General features: G+C 47.2%; 1 protein-coding gene across 4 annotated transcripts; it reads left to right on the top strand.

Annotated features, from left to right (window-relative positions):
• Window positions 1–354: 354 nt before the first annotated feature.
• On the top strand, window positions 355–17,566 carry c48h17orf49 (chromosome 48 C17orf49 homolog). 4 transcript variants are annotated; one of them, XM_043683517.1, is made up of 6 exons: window positions 356–1,138; window positions 4,069–4,163; window positions 11,560–11,661; window positions 14,588–14,802; window positions 15,771–15,875; window positions 17,227–17,566. In XM_043683517.1, the coding sequence occupies exons 1-6, from the start codon at window positions 1,118–1,120 to the stop codon at window positions 17,289–17,291; spliced, it is 603 nt and encodes a 200-aa protein (XP_043539452.1). In that variant the 5' UTR covers window positions 356–1,117; the 3' UTR covers window positions 17,292–17,566. The 4 variants fall into 4 exon arrangements, with proteins under 4 accessions (XP_043539455.1, XP_043539452.1, XP_043539454.1 ...); XM_043683519.1 differs by having other exon boundaries at window positions 17,231–17,566; XM_043683518.1 differs by having other exon boundaries at window positions 17,336–17,566.
• Window positions 17,567–20,275: the final 2,709 nt, after the last annotated feature.

A 20,275-nucleotide genomic window follows, 5' to 3' on the forward strand; every position in this document is an offset into this window, starting at 1 on the left:
CAATCGGAAAGGAGAATGGGACACCTCTCTCCCATGAACCAACAGGATTACGGAGGGTGGGGCCAGTATTATTGATTGACAGGATATGGACCGATCAGGATGGTAGTCTGAAGTTGCTGTCCAATGAAACCAGGGGGAGGCAGGATTAGGGTTGCTGATTGACACCGGTCCTGTCCAACCACTGCACGTGGCCCGGAAAGCGTCCGTCCAACGGAGAGGCGGTGGTGCGGGATTGACATCCATGTGGACCAATCGGAGTGGAAACGGTGTGTTGCCGTTGGAGACGCGGGCCGTCGGTTGATGTGGGAAAGGCCGCGGTGGTGGCGGGGCCCTGGCCTGTGAAGTGAGGGGGTGCAGAGCGAGAGGGACCGGGGGTAATCGTTGGGAGAAGTGGATCAGAGGCGGCACTGGGGGAAAGTGCATCCTGGCCCTGTGCCTTCAGGGATAAGCTGTCAATCGAAGCTCTGGAGTGGGTTTTGTAGGGGGAGAGGAGTGAGCCTTCCTATCTGCTTCTGTATTGCAACTTCTGTAAAACCTCAGGGGATAAAAAACATCTAAAATATTGCATTGCAAAAAGAAATTACCAGCAAACTGTTCACAAATGCCTGTTGCACGTGCATTGCATTGGGACCACCTGCATTGACATCAGTTACCAACTCCCACCCCTCGCACACAGAGACCCAAAAAGCGAATTAAACATTTCATTTTAGTTCTGGTTTGCCCATCTTCCAGTCTGCACACAGCAAGAGGGCAATCGCTGTGCGATCCAGTTGCATCAAGTCAGACCACACGGGTCTGGGATTGTTGCAAGGGGAGCCAGGAGGGTTGGTTGGTTGGTTGGTTGTGGGGTGGGGAGGTGGTAAAGACGACCATTTCAGGTCCCCCTTTCCTTGAAAGCGGGGAATTACCTTGGATCAGGTGCTGCCAACCTCGCCCACCTACCAGCAATCCCTGTGCTCCACGTCAGGCTATTTGGCATCGACTGGTTCAAATTTGGGCTCATCCAGGGTTCTGGAAATCAGTCAAGAGCGTTTACCCCTTCCTCTGCCAAACTTTTGGGCTTAGGAATTGTTTTTGTCCTGACTGTGGGTAGGGAGTTCGGAGGAGCACCCTCAGGATGACCTCTGCATCGACCAAGGTAAGTGTAGTCACTTTTATTTGATAAAACTTCTCATTGTTTGCGTGGGTGCCATTGGCTGAGTGTCCTATATAGTATCCATCAGTAATTGCCCTGCAGAAGGTGTGGTGAGCCCCTTCTTGAACTGTTACACTGCCATGTGTTGTAGGTAGACCCACTTCTGTTAGGAAGGCAATTCTAGGAATTTGACCTAGTGACCCTGAAGGAATGGTGGCTCATTTCCAAGGCAGGATGGTGAGTGGTTTGGAGGGAGAATGTGCGGATACTGCTGAATGTGCTGAATCTACTGCCATTGATCTTTTAGAATAGCAGTGGTCATGGGTTTGGAAGGTGTCTTAAGGAGGCTTGATGAATCACTGCAATATGCTGGGGCACTACAGTGGCTCAGTGGTTAGCACTGCTGCCTCACAGTGCCAGGGACCTGGGTTGGATTCCTCGAGTGAACATCAGGCAGAAGATACAGAACCTTCAACACACACACCAACAGGTTCAAGAACAGCTTCTTCCCTGCTGTTATTAGAGTGATGAATGGAGTCTCTAACTTCAATTAATGTTGATCTTGCATTGTACACTTCCTGCGGTGTAATCTACATTTAAAAATGCGTTGCTGGAAAAGCGCAGCAGGTCAGACAGCATCAAAAGAACAGGAGAATCGACGTTTCGGGCATTAGCCCTTCTTCAGGAATCCTGAAGAAGGGCTTATGCTCGAAACGTTGATTCTCCCTGTGTTTGTGTGAGTTTCCTCTGGGTGTTCCGGTTTCAGTCAAAAGATGTGGAGGTTAGGGTGGATTGGCCATGCTAAATTGCCCGTAGTGTCCAGGGATGGGTAGGCTAGGTGGATTAGCCATGGTAAATGTGGTGTTACGGGATATGGTGAGGGACTGGATCTGGGTGAAATGCTGCTCAGAGGGTCAATGTGAACTTGATGGGCCGAGCAACTTCCTTCTGCACTGTAGAAATTCTACCTTTGTAGATGGTCTGCATTGCTGCTGCTGAGCACTAGTCTTGGAGGGAATGAATGTTGAAAATGACGGATGGTGTGGCAAACAAATGGGTTGTTTATTTGAGATGGTGTTGAGCTTCTTGAGTGTTCTAGCAATGCTCACCCAGGCAAGTGGGGAATATTTTACCCCATTCTTGACTTGCGTCTTGTAGATGGTGGGCAGGTTCTGGAGTGTCAGTGAGTGAGTTAACACAGTAGAATTCCTAGCCTCTCAATTGAATTCTTGAATTCCTGGCTTTAGCAGCCACAGTATTTACGTGGCTGGTCCAGTTGAATATTTTTGGCAATTCGTAATCACCAGGTTATTACTTGATAAGCATGTTGTAGCTTTTGATTGGAGGCACACTTCCAGCCTGCCATCCTATTGTAGTGATTTAGAGTTCAAAGAATTGACGATAGTGCCCATTAAGTTGTATTTGACTTTTTGTAGCTGAGTTGATGAGAGTAGACACAAAGTGGACCCTCTCCCCTACCAACTCATCTTCTTTGCCTCCCCTCCCCCATCCCCCTCTCCCTCTTCCCTTCCTCCCACCAAGTCTCTTCCTTAACAAGCAATGGAAATAATGACTAGATGGACGTAGTCAGATTCTTAATAAGCAAGGGATAAAGAGTGTTTGGCTTAGATAGGAGTGTGGAATAATTGGATCAGCCATAGCTGAGCAGGCTCGATGGACTGATTGGCCTACACTTGCTGCTAATTCATCTGTTCATTCAAAAGCAAGATGAAGCTTTTCTGACACGGATTGATTAGATTAGATTAGATTAGATTACTTACAATGTGGAAACAGGCCCTTCGGCCCAACAAGTCCACACCGCCCCGCCGAAGCGCAATCCACCCATACCCCTACCCCTACATTTACATTTACATTTACCCCTTACCTAACACTACGGGCAATTTAGCATGGCCAATTCACCTGACCTGCACATCTTTGGACTGTGGGAGGAAACTGGAGCACCCGGAGGAAACCCACGCAGACACGGGGAGAACGTGCAAACTCCACACAGTCAGTCGCCTGAGGCGGGTATTGAACCCGGGTCTCTGGCGCTGTGAGGCAGCAGTGCTAACCACTGTGCCACCGTGCCGCCCACAAATTGGGCCGCCCACAGGATTGCCTGGAAGGATTTGACTGTAGGAGTAGGGATGCCTTGCTGCAATTATAAAGGGTGTTGGTGAGGCCACACCTTGGGTATTGTGTACAGTGTTGGTCTCCTAGTCTGAGGAAGGACATTCTTGCTATTGAGGAAGTCCATTGAAGGTTCACCAGACTGATTCCCGGGATGGCAGGACTGATATATGAAGGAAGACTGGATCAATTGAACTTGTATTCATTGGAATTTAGAAGAATTACAATTGGGATATTATAGAAATATGTAAAACCTTATTGGGACTGCACAGGCTAGGTGTGGGAAGAATGTTCCTGATGTTGGGGGAAGTCCAGAACTGGGGGGTCACTGTGTAAAAATAAGGGGTAAGCAATTCAAGACTGAGATGAGGAAGAACATCTTCACTCAGAGGGTTGGGAACCTGTGGAATTCTCTACCAGAGAAAGCTGTTGGGGCCAGTTCTTTCGATACATTCAAGAGGGAGCTGGATGTGGCTCTTGCGGCTAAAGGGATCAAGGGGTATGGAGAGAAAGTGGGAGTGGGATACTGAGATCGTGTGATCAGCCATGGTCATACTGAATTGTGATGCAGGCTTGAAGGGCTGAATGGCCTACTCCTGGACCTATTTTCTATGTTCCTAAGTGGGGCAGACAGAGAGGGAGCTCATGGCTCAGTTTAGGTGGACTCTAACTTGAGGTTCCAGTTTGCTTGTAATTCTTGTCAAGAGTGCATCTTGCTGTGAGTCTGCAGCCTGTTGGCTTGGAGGAGAGGGATTTGCCTTGATTCCATTTGCAGCTTACTCTCCCGCCATTTGACCTTGCAGGTGGGCGAGATTTTCTCGGCGGCTGGAGCTGCCTTCACCAAGCTCGGAGAGTTGACCATGCAGCTGCACCCAGTGGCGGACTCCTCACCGGCTGGGTAAGTAGGTGGAGGCATGTTTCTCTCTTCCCCCCCCCCCCCCCCCCCCCTCCCCCACCATGGTATATCACCCCCTGTAAGTGTCCTCACCATTGTCCCTCTAGGACCTTGTTGTCCAGCTGGCTTGGGAATGAATACCAAGGTGGTGCCCACCCTGTGGCATGCATCCCTTCTGTCTTTGGCAACAATTCTGTGGTATGTGCCATACATCCTTTCAGGGATGTGGCAGAGAGAGAGGCAAGTAGACATCTCGTACACTTCACCCCAGTACATGGAAGGAAGATACAGATCAGTCTTGATCAAATGTCATGATAGAGAGGGATCGAATAGTCTCCTCATATTCTGTTCAGTCTCAACAACCCGTTACCCACTTCTGTTCCCTTCATGCATTACTTGGTGACTCTCCTAAGAAACCTAATTACAGTACGGTGGCACAGTGGCTCAGTGGTTAGCGCTGCTGCCTTACAGTGCCAGGGACCCAGGTTCAATTTCAACCTTGTGTGACTGACTGACTGTGTGGAGTTTGCACATTCTCTCCATGTCTGTGTTGTTTCCTCCAGGTGCTCCAGTTTCCTCCCACTGTCCAAAGATGTGCAGGTTAGGGTGGATTGGCAATGCTAAACTGCCCAGAGTTTACAGGAGAAAGTGAGGACTGCAGATGTTGGAGATCAGAGTCAAAACGTATTGTGCTGTAAAAGCGCAGCTGGTCAGGCAGCATCCGCGGAGCGGGAGAATTGTGTTTCGAGCATAAGCTCTTCATCAGGAATATGCCCATAGTATCCAGGGATATGCAGGCTAGGTGGAGTAGCCATGGGAAATGTAGGGCTACAGGGATAGGGTATGACGTTGGGTCTCGGTGGGATGCCTTTTGGAGTTTCGGTGTGGATTTGATGGGCCAAAGATCCCTGTAGGGATTCTATGATGCCATATGGTGACCGGCTGACAGGACAACTGGTGCCATTGGGAAGGTGGAAAAGAGCTTTGAAAGGTGGGAAGTGCAAACCCATGAGGCGCTGGATGATGGTGTGAATTTGGCGAGGGCTTTTCATGTGTACAATCTGGTTGACATCTTAACACAGCGGAAGTCTCTTCTGTCAGATACACATACAGGTCAAGTAGTCCGGCCAGTGCACTTGCATACTAGCCTGTAGTTCTTCCATAGCACTGTCCAACTCACCCCTAAATGTAGATGTTAAGGAGCAGGAGGAGGCCGTTCAGCCCCTTGAGCCGATTCTGCCATTCGGTAAGCTTACTGCTGCTGATTACTCCATGTACCTGCCGCCCCTCAGTCACCCTTCAACCCCCTCGCTCACCAAGAAAGTACCTACCTCGGCCTCAAAACTATTCTGAAAGACTCTAGTTCTACCATTTTTGAGGAAGAGATTTCCAAAAACTCTCAATCCCCTGAAGGAAAGAATTTCTCTTCATCTCTGGTGCTCTGGATTCCTCCTCAAGAGGAAATCTCCTCTTGATTTCAGTGGGTTTCTTCCTACCTTCACTCCTACCCCCAGCACTGATGAATCGAGTTCCTAAGGGTTTAGGACCATAGGAAGTAGGCGAAAGGCCATTTGGTCCTTCTTGTTATTCTGGAATCATAGATTCCCTACAGAGTAGAAGTAGGCCATTCAGCCCCTCAAGTCCACACTGACTCTCCGAAGAGCATCCCATCCAGACACACCACATCCCTGTAACCCTGCACTTCCACCTCGCCTATACATCCCTGGACACTGAGTAGTTTGGAATGGCCAATTCACCCTAACCTGCATGTTTTTGGACTGTGGGAGGAACCAGAGGAAACCCACACAGATGCTGAGAGAACGTGCAAACTCCACACAGGCAGTCACCCAAGGGTGGAATCAAATCTGTGAGACAGAAGTGTCAACCACTGAGCCATTGTGCCGCCTGGATCACATTCTATTGGGTCACAACTAATCTCCCTCAGTGCCGTTTTCACCACTACCTCCATATCTGTTAATGTCATTAATATCGAGAAATCTATCAGTCTCTGCCTAGATCGTAACTCTGTGACTGAACTACCTCAGCCCTCTGGTGTAGACAGTTCCAAAGATTCACCATGGCATGGTTGAAGACATTCCTCCTCTTTATCTATGTTGTGTGGCTACCAACCCAGCCCTGTGGGTTAACCATTTCTGTGCCAGCCCCTCTGCCACAAAAAAACCCTAGCTGAAGCTGCTGACACATCTTTGTTTTAAAACAAAATCCTTTTCACTCGTCTGGCATTAGCAAGTGGTTGTGATGCCATTTTTTCCCTTGCTGTTAGCTTCAAGGGCCCAGTGTTTTATTGGCTGTGCACTTTCGATCCGGCAAGATCCACAGGCCAGTGACCACAACAAACGTAGAGTCAGCACGGAAACCTATCCTGTGGCCCAACTCGTCCATGCTGACTGGATTCCTAAATTAACCTAGCCCCATTTCCCAGTATTTGGCCCATATTCCTCTAAACACTTCCTGTTCATGTGCTCATCCAGATCCCTTTGAAATGCTGTAATTGTACCAGTCACCACCGCTTCCTCTGGCAACTCATTCCATACCTGTACCACCCTCTGCGTTGAAAAAGTTGCCCCTGAGGTCCTCTTTAAATCTTTTCCCTCACACTGTAAGCCTGTGCCCTTTAGTGTTAGGCCATTGGTAGGTCATTCAGCTTTTGAGCCTGTTCCACCATTCAGTGAGATTATCAATGATCTGTGGCCTAACACTCTATACCTGCCTTTGGCCCATAATACCTAATACCTTTGCTTAACAAAAGTTTATATTCCTCACATCTAAGATTAATCACTGGTTGAGTTAGTTGATTCTTAGTTGAATATCGGGTGGATTGAGACCACCTGTACTCCCTGAACTGCTGCTTCATCAGGTCGGTTCATTCATTTTAAATTTTATTATCAATTTGAAATCACTCATTAGATGGCCCATCAGCAAGGGAAAAGAGAAAAAATTAAACCATTATGCAACTCTAAGTGGCTCAGTGGTTAGCACTGCTGCCTCACAGCACCAGAGTCCCAAGTTCGATTCCAGCCTCAGGCAACTGTCTGTGTGGAGTTTGCACATTCCCCCACTTGTCTCTGTGGGTTTCCTCTGGGTGCTCCAGTTTCCCCCCACAGTCCAAAGATGTGCAGGTTAGGTGAATTGGCCATGCTAAATTGTCCATAGTGTTAGGTACATTAGTTGGAGGGAAATGGATCTGGGTGGGTTACTCTTCAGAGGGTTGGTGTGGACTAGTTGGGCTGAAGGGCCTGTTTCCACACTGTAGGGAATCTAATCTCATCTAATCTACATGTCAAAAAAATCATTAAACTAAGCAGTGAAGTCATAAAAATTACAGAAACCAAATCATTGTTCCTTAGATGTAAGGTTCAGAAAAGATTTACCAGAATGTTGTCAGGTGTGGAGGGTTAGATTATAAGGATTGGCTGGGAATTTTTCACTGGAGCGTAAGAGGTTGAGGGATGACCTTATTGAATTTTATAAAATCATGAGGGGCAGAGGTAAGATGAACAGTAGGTGTCTTTTCCCCTAGTCCCTGTTTCCGTGCCTTATACGACTCTGTGATTCTATTTGGAGAGGTTGTTTCCTGGGTGGGAGAGTCGAGGACCAGAGGGCACAGTCTCGGAATAAGAGGTCATGCATTCAAGACCGAGATGAAGGGGAATTTCTTCTCCTGGAGGGTAATGAATCTGTGGAATTCTTTACCACAAAGGGCTGTTGACGTTGGGTCACTCAGTGCATTCAAGGCCGAGATACACAGTTTTTTAATGAATTAAGGATTATAGAGTCATAGTCATAGAGATGTACAGACCCTTCGGTCCAACCCGTCCATGCCGACCAGATATCCCAACCCAATCTAGTCCCACCTGCCAGCATCTGGCCCATATCCCTCCAAACCCTTCCTATTCATATACCCATCTAAATGCCTCTTAAATGTTGCAATTGTACCAGCCTCCACCACATCCTCTGGCAGTTCATTCCATACATGTACCACCCTCTGCGTGAAAAAGGTCACTTTTATATCTTTCCCCTCTTACCCTAACCCTATGCCCTCTAATTCTGGACTCCCTGACCCCAGGGAAAAGACTTTGTCTATTTATCCTATCCATGCCCCTCATAATTTTGTAAACCTCTATAAGGTCACCCCTCAGCCTCCGACGCTCCAGGGAAAACCGCCCCAGCCTGTTCAGCCTCTCCCTGTAGCTCAAATCCTCCAACCCTGGCAACATCCTTGTAAATCTTTTCTGACCCCTTTCAAGTTTCGCAACATCTTTCTGATAGGAAGGAGACCAGAATTGCACACAATATTCCAACAGTGGCCGAACCAATGTCCTCTACAACCGCAACATGATTTCCCAACTCCTTTATTCAGTACTCTGACCAATAAAGGAAAGCATACCAAACACCTTCTTCACTATCCTATCTACCTGTGACCCCACTTTCAAGGAGCTATGAACCTGCACTCCAAGTTCTCTTTGTTCATCAACACTCCACAGGACCTTACCATTAAGTGTATAAGTCCAGCACTGATTTGCCTTTCCAAAATGCAGCACCTCGCATTTATCTAAATTAAACTCCATCTGCCACTTGTCAGCCCATTGGCCCATCTGGTCAAGATCCTGTTGTAATTTGAGGTAACCCTCTTCACTGTCCAGTACACCTCCAATTTTGGTGTCATCTGCAAACTTACTAATTGTACCTCTTATGCCCACATCCAAATCATTTATGTAAATGACAAAAAGTAGAGGGCCCAGCACCGATCCTTGTGGCACTCCACTAGTCACAGGCCTCCAGTCTGAAAAACAACTCTCCACACCACCCTCTGTCTTCTACCTTTGAGCCAGTGCTGTATCCAGATGGCTAGTTCTCCCTGTATTCCGTGAGATCTAACCTTGCTAATCAGTCTCCCATGGGGAACCTTGTCAAATGCCTTACTGAAGTCCATACAGATCACATCTACAGCTCTGCCCTCATCAATCTTCTTTGTTACTTCAAAAAACTCAATCAAGTTTGTGAGACATGATTTCCCACGCACAAAGCCATGTTGACTATCTCGAATCAGTCCTTGTCCTTCCAAATACATGTACGTCCTGTCCCTCAGGATTCCCTCCAACAACTTGCCCACTACCGAGGTCAGGCTCTCCGGTCTATAGTTCCCTGGCTTGCCTTTACCGTCCTTCATAAACAGTGGCACCACGTTTGCCAACCTCCTGTCTATGGAGAAAAGGTAGGAAAGTGGAGCTGAGGATGATCAGATCAGATCAGTCATGATCTTATTGAAAGATGGAGCAGACTGGATGGGCTGAAAGGCCTACTTGTGCTCCTTGTGGTCCTGAAAATTCCTAGGTATCCCAGAATTAAAGCCGTCTTTCCAGAAATCATTCTGTCCCTGAGCCAGTATGCCTCACTACGGTTCATAAAGGACGTTGCTCACGAGAGAAAATCAACATGTTCCATGAAAATGGTTGCCAGGGGAAGAAATAAGGAGTGAAAAAATATTTGCGATAATGAGAGCAAAACGGGTCAAAGAGGCAACTTGAACATAAAGCTAATGTTACCGATTGTACACTCCTCTATCATAAAGCTAATATTACCAATTGTACACTCCCATATCATCTTCTATAATCTTTGTTTAATAAACTTGTTCCATAAAATAATTTGTCAGTTAAACTATTGGAAGTATGTCAAACGGTATCGTGCAGCGCCGTTGCACTAATGATCTAGCAGCCAAGCTTCATGCCGTGGGGACATAGGTTCAATTCCTACTGCAACACCTAGTGAAACTTAACATTCAGTTTTCAAAATAAAGAATTGAAAGCTAATCATTGATGAAATGGTGAGTGTGAAACTACCATCAACTGTTGCAAGAACACATCTGATTCACCAATTCCCTTTATGAAAGAAAATCTTCCAACGTGCAACATTCACAGCAATGTGGTTGACTTTTAACCACTGAATGTAATGCCTGAAGAAGCCTCTCAATCGAGGGCACTTCAGGTGGTAAGCCCGTGTCCTACAAAAGAAATGGGTGGGCACGGGGGCTCAGTGGTTGGCACTGTTGCCTCACAATGCCGGGGGCCCGGATTCGATTCCAGCCTCGGGTGACTGTCTGTGTGTGGAGTTTGCACATTCCCCCCCCGTGTCTGCGTGGGTTTCCTCCGGGTGCTCCAGTTCCCTCCCACAATCCAAAGATGTGCAGGTTCGGGTGGATTGGCCGTGCTAAATGGTCCCGTGGTGTGCAGGCTGGGTTGACTAACCATTGGAAATGCAGGGTTAGGTTAGGGGGTTGGATCAGGCTATGATGCTCTTTGGATGGTCAGTGTGGACTCGATGGACAAAGTGGCCTGCTTCCACACTGAGATTCTATCATTCTGAGAAATGAGAAAAAGCAAGTGTAAATCTTTGTGAAAGTCTGAATGTTTCAGCTTCACTTCAGACAACAAAGTGCAAAAATCAAAGCTGATACCGCAGTGCTTGTACCTTGAATGCCGAGGTCCTGATGAGTATTCAATGATAGGAGATGCGTAAGAATGTCCTGACCCGTATCTGTCCCTCTGTCGGCATCATTAAATAGCGTCTGATTTGACCATGAATCTATAGGTCTCCCTGCTGTAGGAAAGGCGTTGTTAAACCTGAAACAGTTCAGAAAAGATTTACAAGGATGTTGCCAGGATTGGAGGGTTTGAGCTATAGGGAAGAGGTTGAATAGGCTGGGGCTGTTTTCCCTGGAGCGTCAGAGGCTGAGGGGTGATCTTAGAGAGGTTTATAAAATCATGAGGGGCATGACTGGGATAAATAGACAGGTCTTTTCCCTGGGGTGGGGAAGTCCAGATCTAGAGGCAATAGGTTTAGGGTGAGAGGGGAAAGATATAAAAGGGACATAAGGGGCAACTTTTTCACGCAGAATGTGGTACCTGTATGGAATGAGCTGCCAGAGGAAGTGGTGGAGGCTGGTACAATGACAGCATTTACAAGGCATCTGGATGGCTATTTGAATAGGAAGGGTTTGGAGGGATATTGGGCCAAATGCTGGGAGATGGGTCCCGATTATTTTAGGATATCTGGTCGATGCGAAAAAGTCGGGCCAAAGGGCCTGTTTCCGTGCTGTACATCTCGATGACTCTTAAGATCTTTCTTTCTTGAGCAAGGATGGTCAGGGCTGTGCTGGGCAATTGGTTTACTGATGTAACACAGCAGCCTGGCACCCTCCACCCTCTGGCAGTGACCTCTCCCTCTCCCTTGGCCCAGGTTGCTCTATCAGTGCTGGCCCACTTCCCTTTCCGAGGAGTCACAGCAGCTCTCTTCACAATCCCGACTCTCCCAGTATTTTTGTTTTCCTCTCTCCATCGCTCTATCCCTCCATCTCTCTCTCTCTCTCTCTTCCCGCCAGTGCCAAGTGGACGGACACGGAGATTGAGATGCTGCGTTCGGCCGTGAAGCGCTTCGGAGAGGATTTAAACAAAATCAGCACCGTCATCAAAGACCGCACCGTGTAAGCGGGGGGTGGTGCGGGGAGGAAGACAGATGGGGGACTGGGTGTTCCAGGGTGGAATAACTGGGCTGACTAGGTCCCAGATTTCGGGGTGGGGGGAGGGGAGGGCGGGTGGAAGTATGATTGAGGTTGCGAATTTACAGTGTAGCTGCCGAAGTATTAAGTTGAAGGTGAAAGATTAGCAAAGGACTTTGGATTAGATTGAGAGCAGATGGTAAGTGTGATTCCGAAGCGTGGAAAGAGGTGTACCATCGGGTACAAGCTGGCTACTGAATGAGTTGTAAAACTGAATGAGCAAAGGTGGCTGCAGTATTTACAGACTGTGTACTCTACAGCAGATTGTAAATGTTTCATAAACTCCTGAAGCAAGCTGAACGCATTTTGGAGAGAGTGCAGCAAATGGAATTGAGATTGATTTAGGTGAATGGTCAAGCATCCAAGATGGGCTCAAGGCCCTCCTGCTTGAGAGCAGTCTTGTCTGGGTGCACTTACTGGGCAACAGGGCAGATGTAAGGAGTAGTAGGAGTAAACAGCATTCTGAGAAAGGGTGACCAACAGACAGGATTGACTGACCGGAAATCAGATCGCTGAGCTTGCATCAAAAAGAGCTTGATGATACAATCAAAGAAGACTTGCATTTAGATAGTGTTTTTTCATGACTCTGGCATGCCTGAATGCACTTTCTTTCTTAGGGCCTTTTTTTTCCTGAAAATCCAAGGCTGAGAGGCTGACCCTATTGTGGTCTTTAAATTGTGAAAGATTTCGATAGATTAGACACAGAGGAACTTGTTAGGTAGAGCATGACAGGAGGCCAGTTACCCAGAAATCCATTGGAGAATTCATTGAATCAAAGAATCCTGACAGAGTTGATGCAGGCGATTCTGCCCATTGGGTCCACACCACCCCTCTGAAGAGCATCCTACCCAAACCCATCACCCTTTCCTATACCTGCACATCCCTGGACACTACGGGCCAATTTAATCTGGCCAGTCTGCCTGACTTGCACGTCTTTGGACTGTGGAAAACACACCCAGAGGAAAAACACGCAGACATGGGGAGAATGTGCAAGCTCCACACAGACAGTTGCCCGAGGTTGGAGTAGCTGGTGCTGTGAGACAGCAGTGCGAACCAGTGAGGTACCCTGCTGCCCAGGTTCAGGGTAAACTTCTTCCATAGTATTAGTGAGAGAGATACCAAAGAGGAGTCATAAGTCCCGTTTTTCTTAGCTCAAGTGATCTTTATTCAGAGTTCTAGTGCCACATATGTGGGAGAAGCTGGAGAAACCCAAATCTGGCCTTCATATGCCCTCTTAATGATAGCTCAGATTGGAGGTCAGTGACACTCTGCAGTTCCCCAGTGAAATACAACATTTTAATAGCTTTCGAGTTACAATAATTACAAGTAACATTGACGTCCTTGTTAGCCACATCCCCCTAAGTTATACATTCAATTCAGTAAAAGCGTACGATCAATCATCGACAACTATATGGACAGCCCTAGGTTCTCCCAGTATCTCACGATGTCTACCAGATATCTCCGTCACCTGCCTTTGGGATCTTACAATGCCTCTGACAGTTTTACTCTTTCCCAAATAATGGCCAGCTGAAGTGCCATATTTACCAATAACCTGAATTGTTGTTTTTCACTTAGAGCTATTCCAAATTCTGTACTAACTTTAGTATGGCAGTTTAGGAAAGATAGTAACTGCTACCAATTGTTCTAAAGTCTTTACAATCAACTCGACTGTAAAGTTACTGTGACACAGCTGACAGATTGGGAACAACCCCTCTCTCACTTCAACCTGAGAGATCAGACAACAGACCTTCTGACTTGCAACTGCAGTTTTCGCCCCCTGCTATTCACTTGCTGTAGGTGAATTTTAAACTGAAGTTTCCTTTTTAAATAAATCTTTACTATCTTCACTTCAAACACTTTCCATTACTAATTGTCTTTCCTTAAGAAAAGCAACTTTTGGAATTCCACTAAGAAGAGTGAAATTTAACCACTTTATCAAGCCATTAAATAAAACTTGTTTAGATTCCACCAACAATGAGGAGAGAACCACATTTGTAACCTGCCTTTGCCACTCTCCCCTTGATCTTTGGATATAAAATTGTTCAAATTATCTACATCTACACTTAAGTTTCAGTTGTTTATCTTTCCCTAGTTGTGACCTCTTTTTACAAACTTTCTCCTGTGCAAATGGTTTGTTTTTTAGAGGTCATGTTGACAATATTTATTACTTTATCTTCCCTTATAATGCACCGAGCCTATTGATTATTTCCAAACATTTGCTCAAGGAATGCAGCTAACCCTTGACACTAATTTGTTGTTTGCCTTTGTGATTCGGCAGTTCCCAAAACACTTCAGAATAGGATCAGACCTCTCCTACCTCTTACTACCTATCTCTAAACCTTTCTGTCTTTCATTTTCATGTACTTGTTCAAATGTCTTTTAAATGTTGCCACTTGTACCTGCATCTACCACTTCCTCAGGCAACTGGTTCCACAAACGAACCACTCTGCATGTAAAAGTATGTCCTCTAGGTTTGAACTCCCAATCCTGGGGAAAAGACCTTTGCTATCCACCTTATCCATGCCCCTCATGATTTTATAAACCTCCTATATGCTCAAGGCCATTGAATATTTTTAGGACAGAGGTAGATAGGTTAATAAGGCAGTTAATGGGCAGCACGGTGGCTCAGTGGTTAGCACTGCAGCCTCACAGCACCAGGGACCCAGGTTCGATTCCAGCCTCAGGCTGTCTGTGTGGAGTTTGCACATTCTCCCCGTGTCTGCGTGGGTTTCCTCCGGGTTCTCCGGTTTCCTCCCTCAGTCCAAAGATGTGGGGATGCTTGTGGCATTTGACAAGTTGCCCACCGCCGTGTTGGTCCTAACATTTCATCCTGTGCCTCTGCCCCTCCCAGTGCCCAGATCAAGACCACGGTCAAACGCAAAGTCTATGAGGACAGCAGCGTTCCCCTCCCCTCAGAGTCCCCCAAGAAAATGCAGAAGAAGGCAGTGACGGTGGGGGCAGCAGTCTCAGCGCCAACCACACCTCCAGCAGCGACAGCAGCAGCAGCCTCTGTCGGGAACACCCCACCCACAGATCCATCGGCTGCCAAGAAGCAAAAGACATCCGGTAAGGTCAGGGGGTAATGTATTGTTTTGGGTCATGGACCAGAACAAAATCCCCTCAAATATATATTCAGAAGATAGCCCAGACCCTAACATTTGCATATTTTAGAGGCAAGTGCCAGGCGTTCCATTTTGGGGTCGGTCAGATTACCAGATTTGAAGCAAAACACACATTATTCATGCTCCACAGTTAAAACACCAACAAAAGAAAGAGGATAACAACTCCATTGGGAAAACTTAATGGAACAATAGATTTATTGTGCTACCAAACAGTAACTGTTCCAATATAGTAACGTTCTGGAAACACACCTTTGACAAAAGGCAAAATCAGGACTGGATTTTCTCACGTGCAACTCCAACAGCAGGAAGAGAATCCCCAGTGTTTAGCTGTAACCATAGTCAGATTACCCATGATATTACTGAGAACTGAATACTCTCTGCCCCTCAGAGAGGGACAAAAACAGCTTCCATTTCTTCGAGACCCCAGCAGCAACTGCTGGGAAGCTAAAACGAAAAGTTGTGGTTCTCTGGGAGCTTGGCCACAATCATCCAGGCTAACTCTATTGTTCTACATTCATTAAAAAAAAACCCGAAGTCTCTCAAGCTGTTTACAAGTTTTTATTAGACCGCTGAGAACCTCTGCCTTAAAACCTACCTTTACAAAAAAAAAGACTAAGATGCACCTGTTTAAAGCCATAATATCATCGTAGTTGTCCAGGGTGGAAGATTCAAATGTCAGTATAAGCAGACCTCAGAAATCCGAACCCATTTTGTTTTCCGAAGGGCATTGGTTTCCGCCAACCTCTATTTAAATTCTGCACTATTTTGCGTCCTCTTTTATTTCTTTTCAAAACAAAAGCTTTGAGTTTTTGAGAGTGGTTTAGCAATTCCTGTGTGGCGGTGGGTGTCACATTTTTCTATCCGTTTCTGCCCCCTACACCCCCCCTCCCCCACCCCCCGCTCCCCCAAAAGACGTGACGCTCAGCGCCCTGAATGACTCGGATGTCAACAGTGACCTGGTGGACATCGAAGGACTTGGAGATGGATCGCCAGCCAAGAAGCTCAACTTCGAGCAGGGTACGTGTTGCTCTTTGGTGGTGGGGGGAGGGGTTGCGAGATGTGGAGGGTGGGCTCTCTTTCGCAAGCATGCAATCTCTCACACATGCTCGCTCTCTCTCTCTCTCTCGTGTATGCACTGTCACACACGCACTCTCTCCCTCTCACGCAGGCACTCTGTCGTACGAACGCACTCATCTTGTCGCACACATGCACCCTGCCTCACTCACTCACGCACGCTCACATGTGCGCACACACTCCATCTCACGCGTGCACTCTGTCTCATGCACACATGCTGTCTCACTCACGCACACGCACACATGAATTCCGTCTCACAGATGAACTCCGTCTCACGCACGCTCTCTTACGTGCGCGCTCTCTCTTACGTGCGTGCTCTCTCTTACGTGCGTGCTCTCTCTTACGTGCGCTCTCTCTTACGTGCGCTCTCTCTTACGTGCGCGCTCTCTTACGTGCGCGCTCTCTCCCTCGAACGCGCTCTCTCCCTCGAACGCGCTCTCTCCCTCGAACGCGCTCGCTCCCTCGAACGCGCTCGCTCCCTCGAACGCGCTCTCTCCCTCGAACGCGCTCTCTCCCTCGAACGCGCTCGCTCGAACGCGCTCTCTCGAACGCGCTCTCTCGCTCGAACGCATGCTCGCACACTCTCTCTTTTCTCACACGCGCACTCTCTCTCACATATGTAGTCACTCACTCTCACATGCACGCACTCTCTGTCTCTCACGCACTCTCTGTCTCTTGCGCACGCACGTGTGATACCTTCCCAGGAGATTCTAGTTGGTTTTCTTTGCCTTTGCTGACCTGACCATCCTCTCCAGGCATCATCCTTGGACTGGTGAAAGGTATGGAGCACCATATCACCGGAGATGGAGTTATTGGGTACAGCAAGCTACACACTAGCATAGGACTTTTAAACAGATGATGCTTTCACGGGATGTAGGCGTCACTGACAGCTCCAGTATTTATTGCCCATCCTTCATTCCCTTCGAGAAGCTGCTGGTGAGCGGCACTTTGGACAGCTGTGATCCTCGGGCTGTCCTGGCGTTTGACCTAGTGACAGCAGAGCGGCAGTATGGTTCCAAGTCAGGATGGCATGCGGCTCAGAAGGTGGTGGCATTCCTGTGCATCTGCTCCCCAGTCCTTCCAGCTTGGGAAGATCAGCAGGTTTGAAAGGCTATGAAGAAGGAGATTTGCCAAGTTCGTTGCAAGCGTATTAATGGTGTCTGGGCATTTAATTAGTTGAGTCACGTTGTTGGGGGAGTGTTGAGGGAAATGAGCTGTGAACCCGCTTGCCCTGCTGTCGGGTAATCCCTGTTTGTTGATCTGCATTTATATATTTTATCTGTCTCTGTTTCAGACAGTCTGACCCTCGATTCCAGTCTCATCATGAACAACTCGGACATCACGCTCTTGTCTCGTTGAACCTTCATCTCCTCCTCTTTCTCTGTCTCTCCTCCACCATTCAGTGTCCCCCTGACGGTCTCTCCAGAGGTATACCGCTTCAGACCGATGCCCGCTCTCTGAGTCGTCAGGACGACAGACTCCCCGCTGTGATGCCCATCGCCACCTGGTCATGCTGCCTGGAGAACACCGTTGGGACTTTTTAACCAGCTTTCACACCTGGCTGCTTTGAGGGATTTTGTTTTAGAAGTGTTGCAGGTATAGATGGATTTCTTAATAAAAGACAAAATACTTCACATCCCTCTGTTTCAATCTGCATAACATCATTTGCATCTGCTAATTCTATTGTTTTTCCATCTATTTAAAGGACTGCTCCTCTGATTCCCCCTCAGTGCAGTGCAGGACTATCAACCTAGATTATGCACTTCAGTTCCTTTCAGAATTGAGTGTTTTGAAGTGAGGGTGCTGCTACCAGCCAAGCCAGACTTGAATGAGTTTCGAAGATCAATTAAGAATTTCTCATCCTATCCTACATTTCAGTCTGTCCAGCTCAGAGATTGTTACACACTGACAGGTGTCCAACTCCGTCTTGGGGAGATATTTGTACGGATGCTACATCTCAGTCCCCTCTCTGTCTCTCAGGGAGATATCTGTACACTGCCTCATGTCTCTCAGTCCCCTCTGTCTCTCTCAGGGAGATACCTGTATACTGCCTCATATCTCTGAGTCTGCTCTCTCTGTCAGGGAGATATCTCTACACTGCCTCATGTCTCTCAGTTCTGTCTCTCAGTTCTGTCTCTCAGTTCTCTCTCTCAGTTCTCTCTCTCAGTTCTCTCTCTCAGTTCTCTCTCTCAGTTCTCTCTCACTCTCTCTCTCTCTCTCGGAGATATCTGTACACTGGTGTCTCTCAGTTTCCCCTCTCTCAGGGAGGTAGCTTGTGAATCAGTCCCCTCTCTTTTGGAGAGATATCTGTACACTGACTGATAACTCTCAGTCCCTTACCTGGGGATACATCTGTCCTATGACTCTGTTTTGTAGTGAGAAAGTGTGTCATTGGATCTAAAGGAGGACCACTCTTAGAATCAGACAGACATGCAGCAGAGAAACAGACCCTTTGATCCAACTCATTGTGCTGACCAGCCATCTCAAATTAATCTGCTCCCATTTGGCCCATATCTCTCTCAGCCCTTCCTATTCATGTATGCATCCAGATGCCTTTTAAATGCTGTAATTGTTCCTGCCTCCACCACTTCCTCTGGCAGCTCATCCCGTACACGCATCATCCTCTGTGTGAAAACGTTGCTCCTTAGGTCCATTTTAAATCTTTCCCCTCTCACTTTTAACCTATGCCGTCTAGTTTTGGCCTCCCTACCCTGGGAAAAAAGATGTTGACTATTCACCTCACAATGCCCTCACGATAAAACTTTTATCAACCTCAATAAGGTCACCCCTCGCCCTTCGACTCTCCAGGGAAAACAGCCCCAGCCTATTCAGCCTCTTCCCTATAGCTCAAATCCTCTGATCCCAGCAACATCCTTGGAAATTGTTTCTGCACCCTTTCAAGTCTAGCACCCCTCCGATGCTCCAGGGAAAACAGCCCCAGCCTGTTCAGCCTCTCCCTGTAGCTCAAATCCTCCAACCCTGGCAACAAGGAGCTGTGAACCTGCACTCCAAGGTCTCTTTGTTCAGCAACACTCCCTAGGACCTTACCAGCCTCAGAGTAAATAGAAATTCTCCTTGCCTCTTACGAGGGCAAGCCTTAATTTTAAAACGATGTCTCCTCTCATTCTAGACTACCCCAAAAAAGGAAACTTCCAGTCCTTTTCAAATCTGTTTAGGATCCTACACGCCTTCACTGATTTGAGGCATTTCATCTCTGCCAGTGTGTGTGTGAGAGAGTGCCAGAGAAGTGTGTGAGGAGATAAGACGAATTCTGCAACTTGCAATGTTTTGGAATGTACTCTTTCAACTTGGACGTGAGAGAGAATTGAAAAGTCGTGTTGTGGAGGAAAATGCACCAGGCATGTTCATCTCCCTCTGCTCACATCTCCGGGACAACATCACAAGGGTTTGGACAAAACTGCCCCCTGTCTCCAAAAACATTCCTTGAGAAGCAATTTGAGAAACAACTGTGTTACTGAAGAGATTCACAGGCGCTGATGCTTTCTGCTTGGAGGAAACAAAACCTGCTGCTTTTGCAGTGGCATGAGGAGGCCAGCAGAGGGTGGCATTGTATCACTTTAAACACCAGAAGGCAGACTGAGACTTGGATTCATCACATTATTTATTTAATTCATTCATCCAATGAGCCCAGATCACACAGAGAATCAGTCCGTGACAGATAGGCAGTATTATAAGCAGTATAGCATTGAAATGCAACAGGATATTTAGATCAGTGGTAGGTGGAATTTAATGCAGACAAGTAGGAAGTTACTAAAATTGTGCAGTAATACAGGTCACAGAGAGATGTATACTATTACCAACACTTACATTCACACATCATATAGATGTACGCACACAAACACATGTTACACCGAGATGTACAAACAGGCAGACACCACTCTCATCTGTCAGCACAGCAGAGGGACAAATGTGTTAATTCACACATTGCAGCAATGTCAAGCTTGCTTTCCAGAAACAGGATATGGAGAACTCTGGGATATGCACATTTCAATTAAGATGCAAATGATTGAATTAAAATATGATGAATAAATGTCTCTGACTCTTTCTGACCCTATTGTGTTTAAAGTGTTATAATGCCACCCTCTGCTGGCATCTTGGCGCCACTGCACAAGCGACAGTTTTTGGTCTCTGGGACAATTGGCTCCTGTCTTCGTTCATTCTATTGGTTCTGACACTTTCACATTGACCTGAGTGACGCAAAGGCACAAGGGGCTGTGCGGTGATCTCACCCCAAGATGGCCACATCCACAGGGCAAGGACTGACAAGGAGGACTAGCCAATAGGAAAGGGGAAGCATACATCAGGTCCTCAGGCAGCTAAGA

The sequence above is a fragment of the Chiloscyllium plagiosum genome, chromosome 48 (genome assembly GCF_004010195.1).
Source record: "Chiloscyllium plagiosum isolate BGI_BamShark_2017 chromosome 48, ASM401019v2, whole genome shotgun sequence".
Classification (NCBI taxonomy): domain Eukaryota; kingdom Metazoa; phylum Chordata; class Chondrichthyes; order Orectolobiformes; family Hemiscylliidae; genus Chiloscyllium; species Chiloscyllium plagiosum.

Bases quoted from the DNA above. Each gene is read 5' to 3' on its own strand.
- c48h17orf49 (XM_043683517.1), top strand. From the start codon at position 1,118: ATGACCTCTGCATCGACCAAG. The intron at 1,139-4,068 runs GTAAGTGTAGTC...TTGACCTTGCAG, and splicing joins TGACCTCTGCATCGACCAAG to GTGGGCGAGATTTTCTCGGC. The intron at 15,876-17,226 runs GTACGTGTTGCT...TCTCTGTTTCAG, and splicing joins GAAGCTCAACTTCGAGCAGG to ACAGTCTGACCCTCGATTCC.